The 15,573-nt window shown below is 38.0% G+C and overlaps 3 protein-coding genes across 3 annotated transcripts; 2 read left to right on the top strand and 1 right to left on the bottom strand.

Moving 5' to 3' along the window:
* Positions 1 to 17: 17 nt before the first annotated feature.
* On the bottom strand, positions 18 to 4,598 carry LOC136261755 (ras-like protein rasG). The gene is made up of 5 exons (XM_066055802.1): positions 4,414 to 4,598; positions 3,962 to 4,018; positions 3,258 to 3,331; positions 1,165 to 1,332; positions 18 to 343 (listed from the first exon to the last, which is right to left on the bottom strand). The coding sequence occupies exons 1-5, from the start codon at positions 4,463 to 4,465 to the stop codon at positions 122 to 124; spliced, it is 573 nt and encodes a 190-aa protein (XP_065911874.1). The 5' UTR covers positions 4,466 to 4,598; the 3' UTR covers positions 18 to 121.
* LOC136261754 (katanin p60 ATPase-containing subunit A-like 2) lies at positions 4,590 to 10,055 on the top strand. Its single transcript, XM_066055801.1, has 16 exons — positions 4,590 to 4,733; positions 5,029 to 5,099; positions 5,146 to 5,242; positions 5,460 to 5,529; positions 8,125 to 8,161; positions 8,215 to 8,443; positions 8,501 to 8,560; positions 8,606 to 8,683; positions 8,741 to 8,839; positions 8,886 to 8,949; positions 9,000 to 9,118; positions 9,172 to 9,272; positions 9,320 to 9,430; positions 9,483 to 9,645; positions 9,755 to 9,857; positions 9,905 to 10,055. Exons 1-16 carry the CDS (start codon positions 4,683 to 4,685, stop codon positions 10,042 to 10,044), a joined length of 1,593 nt encoding a protein of 530 aa, XP_065911873.1. The 5' UTR covers positions 4,590 to 4,682; the 3' UTR covers positions 10,045 to 10,055.
* LOC136261753 (protein-glutamine gamma-glutamyltransferase 4-like) lies at positions 10,001 to 15,372 on the top strand. The gene is made up of 10 exons (XM_066055800.1): positions 10,001 to 10,160; positions 10,295 to 10,729; positions 12,113 to 12,231; positions 12,544 to 12,651; positions 12,862 to 13,048; positions 13,105 to 13,240; positions 13,965 to 14,560; positions 14,669 to 14,857; positions 14,986 to 15,103; positions 15,158 to 15,372. Exons 1-10 carry the CDS (start codon positions 10,130 to 10,132, stop codon positions 15,300 to 15,302), a joined length of 2,064 nt encoding a protein of 687 aa, XP_065911872.1. The 5' UTR covers positions 10,001 to 10,129; the 3' UTR covers positions 15,303 to 15,372.
* The last annotated feature ends 201 nt before the right edge of the window (positions 15,373 to 15,573 follow it).

Raw genomic sequence — 15,573 nt, 5'->3', positions numbered from 1 at the left:
GTGACAAATACCGGAAATCCGTTACAGAAATAATATTTTTTCACAAAATAATGTATGCATGTATAGGTCTATTTGTGCATGTCACACATTGTGACTGTTGATATATAATTATATAATTTGATCACAATAACACACAACAACCAGATTTGCTATTTTGATTGTCAACTCCTGGTTTGTCTTGATCCGGCTGCCATTTCTTGATCTGCCGTACTAACTCATGAAATGCATTGTCAATGTTAATGCGTAGTTTAGCTGAGGTCTCAAAGAAGGGACAGTTAAATGATCGGGCCAGGAATTCTCCTTCTCCATGTTGTACTTCACGTTGCGTATCAGCTATATCACACTGCAAAATAGCAATAATCTAATTAGTGCCCACCATGTATTACAACTACAAAAAAGATCAACAAGGAAATGGGTACACACCATTATATATATTATAGTGACATTGATATTAATGACATGTAAAGGATAGCATTTAAACAGGCTCCACTGGTTTGAAAACTCAAAACTGTTCCATAAAAAGAGGACAGCAAGCAACTAAAGCAAACAGAATCAAGGAAATGTTTTGAACATTGTGACATGTATATGTGACAAAACATGCACACCAGAACTGTCAACTTGTGAATGAACTGAACACTGCACACAACAAGCACACACAAAACACTACAAAACTTACAAATAAACTTTTTTTTAAATAAAAATAAAAAAAACTTTACTTATCCAGACTTGATAACATTAAAAGGCAGCTGGCTCTATAATACAATTATTGTTACTGCCAAATTTCCCAATTGAAAAATAACAAAACTTATTTTCTGGGAGACTAGGAGACTAATATCCGATTACAAAAAGTATAGACAAGTACAACCATTTTAAGTTTGTGATTAGTTTTTGCGGCCAAAACTTTATGCTATAGGGTGTCATTTAACAATATCATACTGTAAGTATGGACACGCATAGCACATATCCTTAGAGCCTTAACACTCCACCTACTTATAATGCATTGACTGTACAAAACCAAGTGTACTCGTTGGCAGTCAAAAGCTTATGAAAACATTCCACTACTTTCTGGAACACATTATGAAGGGCATACAATTACAATTACTTAATCAAGAGTTAATCATGAAACTCTCACAAACATATGTCTGTATACTTCAAAGTCCTTACCTTATTGCCTACAAGAACTACAGGAACTCTACTGGTGTCTTTAACTCTTTTGATTTGTTCATATACTTTAGAAAGAGGTACAAATGTTGACCTCTGTGTTAGAGAATATACTAATAAGAATCCTTCACCATCTCGCATGTATCTATCTCGAACTGCACTAAACACCTCCTACAGAAAAGAGCATTAACACATTACATGTGTGTATAACAAACTCAAGGGATTAAATTTAAGCCAAGTTGCCAATGTACCCAAGAGCCAACAGCCAAAAGCAATACATAATACACACAATAAAAATTTTTGTCAAAATCTCTGGACCTCATTTTGAATGTGATCTCAAGTTTGCATTGAGCCACTACTGACAATGAGCTTGTTATTTAGAGGTAGTAAACAAAAGTAAAACTATCAGTTACAATCCAAATACAACCAACAAGCTGGTAACATTTCCTCTAAACCAGCCACTCCCTCAACTATTTCCTGTAAAATGGAGGAGACTAATAGCAGAATTAACCTCCCAAGAATACCACATCTGTTCAACATAGTTTAGGTACTGACAAGTACAGAGAAATGTTTTGAGGATTAAGTGACTTAAAATCTGGTGACAGCAAAACATGTATAGGTAAAATATTTAGACATGTAAAAATATCACCAACATCACCCATCTCAAAAATGTTCCCCCATCGAAAAATTTGTAACCACATCTGCAAGGTAGCACATTTTTCAAATTTCATTTTATTACACTTTCATCATTTAGATAGCTAAAGGAGTGGTCAACCAAAATTTCAGCTCTAGAAGCCAAGAACTTTCTAAGTTACAGTGCTATAAAAACAACAACAGAAAAATTGATTTGTACTGTGATAATATGGAAAATAAACTACAGGTACGTAATCAAACGGTCATAACTTATGAATGCAGTCCTCTATCGAGGTGCCACTTACACCATTGGATTCTCCATGAACAGGCAAATCCATTGCAGGGTAAGTTTTGTCCTCTAGGCCCTTCCTACAACCAGGGCGAAGGCGAAAACATGAGAAAACAAAAAACTGCTCGTCCAACATGAGGCAGACTAACACTCATGTCTTCCATCTCCTTGGGAGTACTGACACGAGACAAAGATTTCAAACCCCTCTTGCTTTGGGGATCATGATGCTACCCAAACTTTTGCCGTTATCACCTTCATTCATTGTGAAACAAGCATCAAAAAATTTAAATTTTTTTTTCCATTTCGTAAATATTTCACCCATTGCATTTATTGGATTCTACTGTAAAATTAGGCTTGTGGGATTCTTGCAGATCTGGTCACATTGAGGTCAAATCCTATGGACAAGGGAGCATGTAACTCCATACACTACTAACAATACAGCCAAACACTAAATGGACCACTGCTCCATTGTCTTGTGTGAGGTAGTAAAGCTACTTTGATGGGAAGGATGTCGAATCAAAGGGAAAGCTTGGAATAGTCAACCTGAGTAATTTTGTGTCACTAGCAAGGTTGTCTCGCTATGTCTGTGCTACCATCATCCCATTCAACTTCACTTTCCATAGCTTCGTTCCACAGTGCCGATAACATGCCATGTAATGTCCCAATAAGGAATTTTAAAAGTTAGTGTGTACATATATAACACACACAGCAGTCATGTTTGAATTTCACTGTTTACAGAGTTACATGCTCCCTAGGATTCAATGTTGGGGATATTTTGGTAAATAAAGCAGGTTGACCTAATTCCTAATTGTTAACAAGTACATTTTATCATTCCATTTGTTATGTTTTAGCTATGTCCCTTGAATAGTTTGGGACACTCTGAGAAAATGTATTGTGAAAAATGCCAAATTCAACAAAGTACAGCATTCTCCCCCAACTACATAATTTTCTATAGCAATGGTAATTAGTCCTATTGAAACATAACTAATACACAATCCCCTCAAGCTCGTAGAGCAGCCATACTAAAAAAGAATCGAATCTCTACATTCTAAAACAACCTCTACAACTAGGCAAAATATTTTTCAATTCTGAAATAAGGACAAACCAACAAGGAACCCCATAACAACAGCTGCACTAACTACACACATGTTCCACATACACAAAGAACTGTTACCTGGCCAGCTGTGTCTAGAATATCCAGTCCAACTACTTCACCATCTATATTAGCCTCTATCCTGTATGCATCCTCTACAATGCATGTATTGAATTACATACAAATGACATGACATCACACAGAAACTTGTTAGTTGTTAGTTATTCATCGCCATATTCATAAGCCTTTGTCAGCATGCACACAATTCACAATATGACATAGAGGAAGTAGTAAATACCAACTCATAACAATAGCATACTGTACTACTACTACTACTACTACTACTACTACCACTACTACTACTACTACTACTACCACTACTACTACTACTACTACTACTACTACTACTACTACTACTACAATAAAAGGAACATAATCGCTACTACAAAAATGGGTTATTTGATCCTAACTACTACAGATCAGTGAATCCCCACAAGTGTCGTACAATTATCATGACAGCAACTGTAGGTGTTCTCTACAATATATTAGTTGTAAAATGATCACCACAGCAACAAAGCTGTGTGGTGTACTGATTCAATAAACACCAATGGTGACCACAGGCCTGTCCCAAAATCAAGTGGTCTAATAAGTGGATTTGATCTATAAACATTAGTGGTAGCAGATATGATATTTACAAGCAACTACAACAAATGCACAAAACCAGCAACATCCAACATACAGAGTCTAACAGTTACAATATATACACAATACATTAACCAACTAACCGATAGTTGGATCATAATCTGGTGAGAACACATTACTCGTGAACTGTATAGTTATGGCTACAGTATAAATGAAAAGGAATTACAAACAGCATGGTAACAAAGGGCTTCACTCCTAGAATAAGGGAAAATTGACTTGGCCTCTTTTAAATATTTGGCTAAGGGTTACATAAACTATGATTTAATACTAGCTACACTAAACTCTTTATCTGTATACAGTACTTCCATCATTGAAACGTTGTGAAAGTACACAATGGGCTACAGGGTACTTAAATAAAACTCTCGATCCAATACAGAGTGATTAACGATCGATTAACGATATTCTAAATTACGCACATCATATCAAATTCTATACGTGTGCGTTGATCTCTCAATAATATACCTGAGAGGTGATTTACTTCGAACTTGGGGATACTAAAATAGATTAGTATAACGGCTAAAAGACTAATTCTTACCAGATTTTCCGACACCGCCTTCTCCAAGAACAACTAACTTATAACTTGGCATTCTCACTAGATCGTTGACTTGTAACACTTTAGAACTTCTAGCGCATGTTGCGTCAACCACCTCTAAACTTCTGCACCCACGGCTTGAAATTGGTAACGCCTACTTTACCTTTATGCTTTGTAATTCTATATTAGGACAAACACACCAGTTTGTGGTTCTATTTTTAGTAACAACCCGGGTAATTTTGAAGTGAAGAATTGCATACAAGTCCAAGGGGATGGAATTAAATTACATTCAACTAAAGACCGCAAATGAAGCGAGGATCGCTGTGAGTTATGCATTAATAAGGAAACGTATCTGGATGATTGCCAAGGGCACCGTAAGAGTGAAATAAAGTGCCGAAAAACCACGAGCCATTTAGTGGTTTGTACCGAGGTGCAGTTACATTATAAGCCTTCTCATCTTTTGAACTACAGAAATGCAGCTAGTCGTTTTACTTTGCTCTCTTTGCTTAGTGGAGACAGTTGTTATCTGTCGCAATATATCATATGTACCACTAAATGTGTGTGACTGTTCTATTAGAGTATTTTTTAATGAATAGTGACAGTTGTCATTTCTCACAGGAAGAAACTAAGGTTGAACAGAGGCGGAAGAACATATTAGTGCTCATTCTTCATTACCTTACAGAAGAAGGGTACGTGGCTCCATAACAGTATCAAAAATACATCGGTGCCCACTAGCTTCTTGGACACTGCACAAACTTTTGAGAAGGAGGTTGGCAGCAACATCAACAAATATGTAGTGTGCGATAACATAGATCTTGTTACTGTCTTGCAGGTAATCAAGCAAATATAAGTGGTGCTACCATATAGCAGGAATGTTTCTTGAAAATAGATTGCCTTTGATACACATTTTGAATTCTTTATTTCAAAAAGGGAGTGATAGTCCATGAGTAGTATTTTTAAGATTCTTACAACCATATGTACAGTGTATAGTCATATTTCTTATGTGTATGCTAAGTTCATGGATTACAGGTGTTCCCCTTTTTGTTTAGGAATACGAGTCATACTATTTTGTAAAATTTCACAAGTACCCCAGGATTACTAAGAGGATAACATCATCAGGTAAATGATTATGTTGTGTTAGTTTAGTTGATGAGGTTATTGATGTGCAAATAATATCTGTCAACGCATACATATCCTTTAGTGCAAGACTAAAATACCCTTTTCATGCTCTGGCAAGAAATCATGTATCGGTCATAGTTAAAAGTTGATTTCCATATATCTGCAACATTGCTTGCGGTTACCACTGGGATCTAAAATCTATATTTATTTTATAAAGCTGAAAAGTCATCCATCTGTCTGTCTAAATTCCTTTCGGCTTGATCAGCTTTCTTACTATTCGCTGCATGTATCAAAGCAGTTTTGTGCCTGATCACAAAGTGCTTTTACCAAGTTTTGTTAAAAGAAGATTCTAGCTGCTGTCGCTTGCCATCTATGGTGCATAGAATGCAAGGGTGTAGAGCAAAGCCCACTGAAATTCTTTATGTGAACTGCACATGGCAGACCACAAGTAAACACCAACCTATGCATGCTTATAACCATGTGATGATTAGCAAAGTGCTTGTAGAAAGTGCCTTTTACTTGTGAGATAGTGAGTTCAATTCCTTCATCTTTTATTTTGTCTGTCCAACTTTTTTGGTTACAAGTTTGTGTACTTGTGCATTTTTTTTACTGATACTTTTTGATGCCTAACTACATGTGTAACTCACTGCATACATACCTACCAGTTTCAAAACGCCAACTTACAATCAATATAGTTATGGTAAAGGTATATAGCTGTAGGTAGTGTAGTGAGTAGGAGTGGTATTACAAACATGGCTTCAGTGCCATACTTGCATACACTTTTAGTGGAAAGTTTAATGCTCAGCTTTTTACCTGTGCACTGCAACTATAGTCCAACAGCATGTGCAGGTACTATCACCCTACTTGAATGTATAACGTATCACTAGGTAACTCCTGTGCCATAAGGCAGGTACAGTATTTTGTATGTCAGTTGTAAGTCGTACAAAAATTTTGGATGGATTCTTACAAAGTATCTGATTGGCTGTTTTTCACATGGTGAAAGGAATTGTAACTGACAATTGTCTTGGAATCTACTGTATCAGTGCTAATAAGAAACAACTCACTGGTATCACGACTATGTTGAATCACCGAAAGGGTCTCCCTTTCCAGGACCATTTGCAAGTGGAAACACTGCAAGCAAACAACAGCAATGTTTAGCACGCAGCAACCCAGACTAATGCATACACCGATGTTTCATCAAATGCCAGTAATACACCATACTGTAAGAAATGGAGGCACCAGCTTCTTTTCAAGGTTTGTTAAACATGAAACACTACAGACATGTAGTGAACTGTTATCATTTCAGGTGTTTTCTCCTTAAATGTTTTACTGTGCATGTCATATAAGCTAAATTGTTGGTTGTGATATGACCATTCTAATCACCAGTATTAACATCCTAATACACCCTCCCCCCTGTAAGTTATGCATAGAAGGACATAGTTTTTAAACAAGCAGGGAGCTAGTACATACATACTGTGGTCTCAGTCTAAGTGCAATAAGTGATACAGTGTGAGTGTACACTGTGATAAACTGGCAATGTTGGGTGGACCTTACTTTTAAGTGTTGGAACTACACGCAAGCCTAGTGTCTGTAACTGTGTGTCTCACAGCATCTTACTGTGATCCACAAATGTTTCAATTCACCATAATAAAAGTAATAAGAATACTGAAACTGTTACCTACTGAAATATTAACAAAGTCACAATAACAACCTGTAAAAAGAAAATGCAATAGTGAAGTATTGATGCATATAACAAGAGCTACATGGTTTCAACATCACATAGTAAACACTTTGACTACTGTTTCTTATAGTTTATACAGTAGAGACCAGATGGTACTAGCAAGGATAGACTTTGGAAACTACATACCTTACAGCAGTTTTATATAATGTCAGAAGTGCTGTGTACACTTCTGATACAGTCCAGCAGGTATTATTGTGTATATACAAGGTCCAATTTTTGGGGACCATCCAAAATAAGTTTGCGGCAGAAATTTCTGCAGTTGAAATTTTAGTGCAACACAATCAATTCTCTCCAAAATACTATGATAACAAAGCCATTTGAATCCAACCCTGTTCACTCAAAATATATAGTTTAGCTGGACCTCCTGCATAAACCCTGGTACCTGATGACAATCCTGTAAATATGTAATGTCACCCACTGTCTCAACCTTTCTTGCTAATTCGGTTTCTGATATTGCACACACTGTGTACATTACAAACCCAAAACACACATTACATCAAAATTCATTCATTACTCATTCAGTTAGATTGTGTGGGCTGACTCACATGATCCTCAAGTACCAATTTTATTGAAACAAATGACTTCTATCTGAAATGATGTCACAATGCAAAATGGAGTGGGGGGACTTTTAATGTCTTACCATACCTGTTGGCTACACATGTAGTTCCGTATCTTTTCTCAGCTGAGATATAACTAACCAAAAAATTTTCAACATAGGTGCCTGTACTGAAGTCCACCTACTTTTGGAAGCCATTTTACATTCATGACATCATTTCGGAAAGAGGTCATTCATAAATAGTACCACTTTGGTGTATGACATGATGATTATTTATTATAACACAATGATTACTCAGCTGAAGATGTGAAGACCAGCAGCCATCGATCAAAAAAGTACGAGCGTAGCTAGAGCATAAAAGTATCGTACTACTGTATCTGTACCACAGGGGAGGCACCAGTGGTTCTGTATCACTACCCCACATCTCTAATGTTCCATCAATAGTTAAGAAGGAAGATACCAGACCACTTAGTGACACAAGGAAGAAGAAGAGGAAAGAAGGAAGAGTTGATTCAAAGGAGACAAATGGCAACCAAACAGCTCCCACAAACAGTAACATGGATATGGAGTTGAGTGGAACAACAGCTGCAATAAAGTCCAAACCCCAAAACAGTAAAGTGAGTATAATACAGATGTGTGTATTGTAAGGGTCATGTTGTGTGTGTGCTGTCCAGGCTGCTGTGGCAGATGTTAGGGTTACGCTAAAAGAAAGAGATGCTACTTCAGACAGCGAGGTATCTTCTAGTACCACACTAAAATTGCTTTACACTTTTTCATAGGTCCGTCTTCTTAAACCAATAGCTGGGTTTGCTGGTTATAATAGTGAAATGAGAGAATTGGCTGCTGTCATATCCAGGGTTGGTGTTGTGTGTGGTTGAGCTGTAGCAACATTATTATACATACGTTTCATTCAGGACATTTACATGCACAACCCTGATGTAAGATGGAGTGACATTATTGGGCTAGATGCTGCCAAGAGGCTAGTAAAGGAAGCTGTAGTTTATCCCATCATGGTTGGTCATTGTGGTATCAGTTCCCCATATGTAGTACTCTTTGCAGTATCCTCGGTTGTTTACTGGTATACTATCCCCTTGGAAGGGTCTGTTACTCTATGGACCACCTGGTAAGCCTATAGGATCATATTATACAACTACCATAATGTCGTGTAACCAGGAACTGGTAAAACCCTACTAGCCAAGGCTGTGGCTACAGAGTGTAAGACCACATTTTTTAATATATCTGCATCTTCTATTGTCAGTAAATGGAGAGGAGATTCCGAGAAACTTGTTAGAGTAATAAATTAAACCACATAATTTGTAGTTGATTTATACTAATCTTTTTGCAGGTGTTATTCGAGCTGGCCAGGTTTCACGCTCCCTCCACAATCTTCATGGATGAATTGGAGTCAATAATGGGGCAAAGGGGAGGTGCTGGGGGGAATTCTGGGTGAGATATTAGTTACAAATCAATAGGTGCATTCTGTGTTCTATTAGAGGTGAGCATGAAGGCAGTAGGAGAATGAAGACTGAGCTGCTGGTGCAGATGGATGGTCTTGCTAAATCATCCGACTTAGTTTTTGTTCTAGCTGCATCCAATTTACCATGGTAGTGCTTATGTTCGTATTGACTAGCAAACTCCCTATGTGTGCACATATAGGGAGCTTGACCATGCCATGTTGAGGAGGCTTGAGAAGCGTATATTAGTTGATCTGCCTTCACAGTCTGCAAGACTAGCCATGTTCAGGCACCATCTTCCTCCAGTCATTTCTCAGTCAGCTTTTCCTATTACAACTGATATAGACTATGAAAAAGTTGCTATGGTATGTGTTTGTGTCCGTGCGTGCCTGCTTGTGCAATATAGTGTACGGGCGTGTGCATGTGTGTGTAATACATATGTATGTAATACACATGTATGTTTTTGTCAAGTAGGCCACAGAGGGATATTCTGGTTCAGACATTAAGTTGGTGTGTAAAGAAGCAGTTATGAGACCAGTCAGGAAAATTTTTAACAAACTAGAGAACTTTCAAGGAGGTGAGGTCCACACACATTTAAACTAGCTCAAATGCTCTTCTATACAGTTCAGTTGGAAGAAGCTGGCATCACCATTGAACCTGTCACAACTGAGGACGTTAACTCAGCTCTCGTTCACACAAAACCTTCTGCAAGGCAACTAACGCATAAATACATTCAGTGGCAAAAAGAATACGAATCTGTATAATTCTCCGTAAATTATGTGTCGCGAATTTTAATTGCGGAAGTTGGTTGCTGGACAAAGGAGGGTCAAGTGCGTAAAGAGTGTCATAATGTCGAGAAAGAAAGCTAGACACGAAATTGGTAAGTCGGTATTTTAGCTCAAACATTAGCGCCGTCCTTGAAGAGTCGAGCGCCAGTCGTTAAAAATACCTCAACACTACACATGAACAGTCCATCATTTAATACTCTTACATGAACCGTTGTTCGTCTTCCAGATATGGAGATCCTAGATCTTGACCTCCAAGCTAAAGCCAACACTACTGCACACCACACCGACTTGTATGACACGCACAAGTACGTTGTGCTACGATGGGGGAACACCTTCACGTATCATGTCAAGCTGTCAAAACCATTTGACCTCAAAACCTATTCTATTGATGCTAACTTCAGCCGGGGAGACAGGCCTCGTGTTTCTAGCGGAACAAAGTTTGTGTCTAAAATTGGGAATAATGTTAGGCAGTACTACTACTCATGGAAAGCAGAGATGAAGAGCATAAGTGACACAGAGATTGCAATCTCTGTTACTCTTCCCAATGATGGTGCCATTGGTGTGTATGATTTCTGGGTGGAGGTTGAGGCTGGAGGCAGAGTCATACACCGTGTAGATGCTGTGAAGCAGCTGGTGATCCTGTTCAATCCATGGGACAAAGGTTGGCAATTGTGACATGTCTTGAAAAATTATAAGATCCATGTTGGGACATCCAGCTAGTTATATTATGTGAGCATCAATTTCTCAACAATTTCAAGTGTACTATAAGACTAGAGAGGGTGATCTGCTCAATGAAATTAGCAAATTAAGGCCACATAAACTTAATTATTAGTTTCTCATCCACCAATGCTCAGTGTGGGTGGACGGATTAATTTTTATACACCAGATTGCTGAAATACATAGCTCACATGACCAAGAATCCAACTTTTTAGGGGCTACTGTAGCTAGTTACCACAGTCGATTTCAGGTTGACTGCAAAATGTAATTAACATGCAAACGTGATAATGTGAATGTTTACACTCAAATTTAAAGGTATGAACAACTAGTTCAGTGTGTCCATGGCATTGCCTAACAATCTAAAGTGACAAGTTAATTGGTTGAGTTATTAAAAGGAGCTTGGTTGTAAAGAAACAGTAGGTGTGTGGAGCCAATCACATGTGTGAATTGTTGAATTGGCAATCTGAAATTGGCTAACTCACAAAGTTGCTTAGTGCCATCAGTAGTACAAAAAATCTTTGAAGCAGCAAGGAAAACAGCTACACAGGCAGGGATGAGAACTGATTGTTAAAATTATAGAATACTATTCAGTAAGTACTTGTTGAAGCACCAAGTTTTGAAGATCAAAATTTCAGGCCACAAAAATTTTTAGGTATATAAACACACTAGTAAAGGTTGCTGCCATTCTTAGGGTAGCGTTTTGATAGCTTCAGCTTTTAATTAAATTTTCTGTTGCGTACAAGTTGTTTGATTAAGAGAAAGTGATTTTTCATTCTAATTTGCCTTGAATATTGATAATGATCTATACACTAAACTAGTAGTTTCATTAGGTAAGCCATCTCTGTGTACAATCCAGACCCCTCTAGTATTGTTTTAAATACAAGAGCATGGCCCACAACCTTCATCCCCACTCTCCCAACTTTGTTATGCAAGTTTACCTGAATATATAATACCTTTGGTCACATACTATGTATAAAGCCACATTCAAAAATAAAACACAGGCCAAACAGACTCCAGGTGTTTTATCACAAGTACGCATCAAGGTGTATTTAAATGCCAGGGATGCCAAAAGGTGGTTTATTATTTTGATAAATACTGAAGTTACAAGGTAGTACTAATGGACAGCAGATTGAGCCTTGAAAACTTTGATGTTTCAAATAGACCATAAGTCATTAAAAATAGCACTACTTAAACAAGTACTACTCCAGTACCTGGTATTAATGGATGCAAGGATTATTTTAAAACCTGGTCCAACATCATTATAGGAATATAACATTATTCCCTGGCTTGTGTACAAATATTCAACCACTGCTATTTTTTAATGCAGACGGCAGTGTGTATATGGAGAATGAAGACAAGCGAGATGAGTATGTGCTGAATGAGACTGGAATGATTTGGAGCGGGACAAACAACCATAAGAATATTTGGCACTGGAATTTTGCACAGGTTTGTGTAGATTCAATGAGACACTGAGCACTTTAATTGTAAACTAACACACTGTTCTTATAGTCATAAATAGAGCCATGTGTGTGCTTTTTACTTATGGTCTCTTCCATAATGTGTACTTGTGCTCCTTATACTCCTGTACTGCTGAGTGAGACAAATTCTTGACATTTAGCAGTCCATTTAAATGTGGACTGTCAGCACTGTACATATATGTCTGTTTTTATCATGTTGGCTCACATAAAAATAAAATGCTGAAACCATTTTATAATTTGTTTGTCTTGTTCACACATATTCACTTTTGTTTATATTTAGCTGGAAGAAGTGTGTTTGGAGGCAGCTCTGTTTCTACTTGATGAGAGAGACTTGTACACAGAACAGCGGAAGAATCCCATATATGTATCCAGAGCTTTAGCCGAAATGGTTAGCAATATATGTCAGAAATCTGTCATAAAGAGAACTTATTTGGCATTAAATACCTACTTGAAGAAATGTGATCAGTCCTTTATTCTATTGTTAGGAAGTTTATATGTGCTAATCTTGGAGATAGTTAACTAGTTAGGTGTGATTTGCTAGATATTGCAAATTCTCTTTGTGAAAGTTAACAGGTTTAGTATCTTGCTGCCTGTGCAGGTCAACATCAATGATGATGACAATGGAGTGTTGTGGGGAAACTGGTCAAGTGATGATGCAGACTACGCTGATGGTACTGACCCAACAGCCTGGAGTGGAAGTGAGGCAATCCTGACAGAATACATGAGGACCAAGCAGCCAGTCAAGTATGCTCAGTGTTGGGTGTTTGGTGGAACACTGACTACAGGTACCAACATCTCTAACACTGTGTGTACCGTGATATTATTATCATGTTTCTGGTAGTGTTGAGAGCTGTGGGAATCCCAGCACGTCCCATAACCACATTTGACTCGGCACATGATACTGAAGCAAACAAGACCATTGACTACTACTATGATAAGGACTGGAACTTACTGGATAAGAGTGCTGACTCAATATGGTACATCATGTTGGATGTCCATGTGTAGAGAGTAGATTATATCCCGTTGTCCCAAGCAATCCCCAATAATCTTCATCCTACAGTTCTCCTAGAGACTAACATTGCTTCACTCTCCATTAATTCTGTATAGCCAGGTGGTCTACTTCTCTTATACAAATTTAGATGCTCTAATAGAACAGCCAAATACCCTAATGTGACATCCTAAAATATCTCCAGTGATAACGCATTTAAAACTTTAACATTAGGGAACATTTACAACTGTATGATCATTCTGTACTGATGCGCTTGCTCTGTACATGATTCTACTTTTAATCATTCAGTACATTCCTGCATTTATTGTAAGGTAGACATATAACTATGAGTACAACTGTTGCTACTATGTTGCTATTGACTAAGTGCCACAAGTGGTCACTCTCCAGATGACTTATTGCCACTATAGATAGCCACAGCATCTTCATGCTAAAAACACCTTGCTAGTAGAGCAGTCTGTATTATTAGAGAAACCAGCCTGAATTATGAGAGAGACCAGCCACCTCAAATGGCCAAAAAGTCTACTTATTGTACTGCAAATGATCCAGGAAGAAGTACTTGCTATAGCCATAACAAACTGGGGATTGGGGAGACCATTTATAAGGGGTAATATGACAGGTCAAAAGGTGCTACATATATTCTAGCTGTTACCCAAAGAAGTTTTAGATTTTATAAAATCCATTTTTATATCCAGGAATTACCATGTTTGGGTGGATGCCTGGATGACTAGACCTGATCTTCATGGCAACTACAGTGGCTGGCAAGCAGTAGATGCCACCCCACAAGAAATCAGCGACTACTCTGGGACAATGGTTACCGGTCCTGCATCTGTGCGGGCCATTAAAGAGGGCAAAGATTTGAAATATGATAACCTGTTTGTGATAGCTGAAGTCAATGCAGATGTTCTCTACCATATTGAGAAAAATGGAAAATCTGAAGTCATTGATTCAGATACCACAACAGTTGGGTCTTTCATTGCTACAAAAAAAGTTGGTAAAGATGAGCTTGAAGACATCACGCTAGAGTACAAATACAAAGAGGGCTCTTTGGAAGAGAGAGCTACAGCTTCTACAAGGCCTACCACTGATGTCAAGTTTAAGCTTTCAACTGAGCAAGGCGTTCCTGTAGGAAAGCCATGTACTTTCACTCTCACTATGAAGACTGTGGCATCTGGGAACATGACAGTCGATCTGGTAATGAAGGCTAACTCAGTTACCTACACAGGTAGTGTTGGAGCTTTGCTCCACGTGATGAATACAAGCAGGACTGTGAGCAGGAGCAGTGGTGAAGGTGTGTGTATTTTCGTATGTATGCACATGTACGCACACCACATGCATACACATGCACAAAGGTGCACTGTGGAAAGATATAGATTATCATTACTCAATGGTTTTACAGTGACCGTCAAGTTTACAATCAGTGACAAGGAGTATGAGGGAATGTTGTCCAGCCAAGCTATGATACAGTGCACAGTGTTTGCCAATATCAAGGAGAAGGATCAGCACTGGGTGGGAAAGACAACACAGCAGTTCGCCTTGCCACAGATGTCTTTCTCCTTTCCCAGTGGTTCCAGTAATGCTAAGAAAGGTACGTAATTGAATTGTCAAAATATCAATGCTCATGATTAGTTTAGAAACCAAGTTTTGAAGAAAGGTGGTTTTTTGTTACAATTACATCTACTTTAGTTAATGTATTTACAACACCTTGTCTTGTAGGAAAGCCCTTCAGTGTTGTTGCTTTCTTTGATAACCCACTGAACACAACTCTAAATAAAATTGAATGGATTGTGGAGGGAGCTGGTCTTATGAAGCCCGATATTGTCAAAAGCAAAGAGTAAGGTTATCAACCTGTTTAACATGTCCCATTTAGTTTATACATCTCTTCTAGTTCTGTGGCAGCTGGTAAAAAGGTTGAGCAGAAGTTCATCCTGACTCCTACAGAGGGTAAAGGAACAAAGCGTACACTTGTGTTAACATGCAACTCTGCTCAGCTGAAGGGAGTCACAGGAACTGTTGTAATTAAAGTCAACTAACTCTCTAGCTGGTATACACATGTATTCACTGTAGTAGTTTTATACATTATATGTAATAGTGTTTCTTGTATGTTGCTGAAAACTGGAGAGTGATAGGGCTAATAGCCAAACACACAAGATGGTTGTGTTGCTGTAACTTGCATTTCTGTAGTTGCAAGTATATTATTAACTCTTGCGCCTTTTAAGTTTTATTTCTCAAAACAGTTTCTCTGACTATTTTATTAGGGTAGCTGTTTGCTCTTAATGTGTACAGAATTACCTCAGCTATAAC

Source organism: Dysidea avara, chromosome 7 (genome assembly GCF_963678975.1).
Source record: "Dysidea avara chromosome 7, odDysAvar1.4, whole genome shotgun sequence".
In the NCBI taxonomy this organism is placed as follows: Eukaryota; Metazoa; Porifera; class Demospongiae; order Dictyoceratida; family Dysideidae; genus Dysidea; species Dysidea avara.
The sequence above is the reverse complement of the archived record's forward strand: the minus strand, read 5'-3'. Positions and strand labels throughout refer to the sequence as shown.

Excerpts from the sequence above, each read along its gene's own strand:
- LOC136261753 (XM_066055800.1), top strand. The coding sequence starts at position 10,130 with ATGTCGAGAAAGAAAGCTAGACACGAAATTG. Across the intron at positions 13,241-13,964 it reads AAGAGTGCTGACTCAATATG|GAATTACCATGTTTGGGTGG; the intron begins GTACATCATGTT and ends TTTTATATCCAG. Across the intron at positions 14,858-14,985 it reads TTCCAGTAATGCTAAGAAAG|GAAAGCCCTTCAGTGTTGTT; the intron begins GTACGTAATTGA and ends CTTGTCTTGTAG.
- LOC136261755 (XM_066055802.1), bottom strand. The coding sequence starts at position 4,465 with ATGCCAAGTTATAAGTTAGTTGTTCTTGGAGAAGGCGGTGTCGGAAAA. Across the intron at positions 3,332-3,961 it reads AGATTATGATCCAACTATCG|AGGATGCATACAGGATAGAG; the intron begins GTTAGTTGGTTA and ends CATGCATTGTAG. Across the intron at positions 1,333-3,257 it reads TTCTAGACACAGCTGGCCAG|GAGGTGTTTAGTGCAGTTCG; the intron begins GTAACAGTTCTT and ends TCTTTTCTGTAG.
- LOC136261754 (XM_066055801.1), top strand. The coding sequence starts at position 4,683 with ATGGAATTAAATTACATTCAACTAAAGACCGCAAATGAAGCGAGGATC. Across the intron at positions 8,950-8,999 it reads GTTACTCTATGGACCACCTG|GAACTGGTAAAACCCTACTA; the intron begins GTAAGCCTATAG and ends TCGTGTAACCAG. Across the intron at positions 9,646-9,754 it reads ACTATGAAAAAGTTGCTATG|GCCACAGAGGGATATTCTGG; the intron begins GTATGTGTTTGT and ends TTTGTCAAGTAG.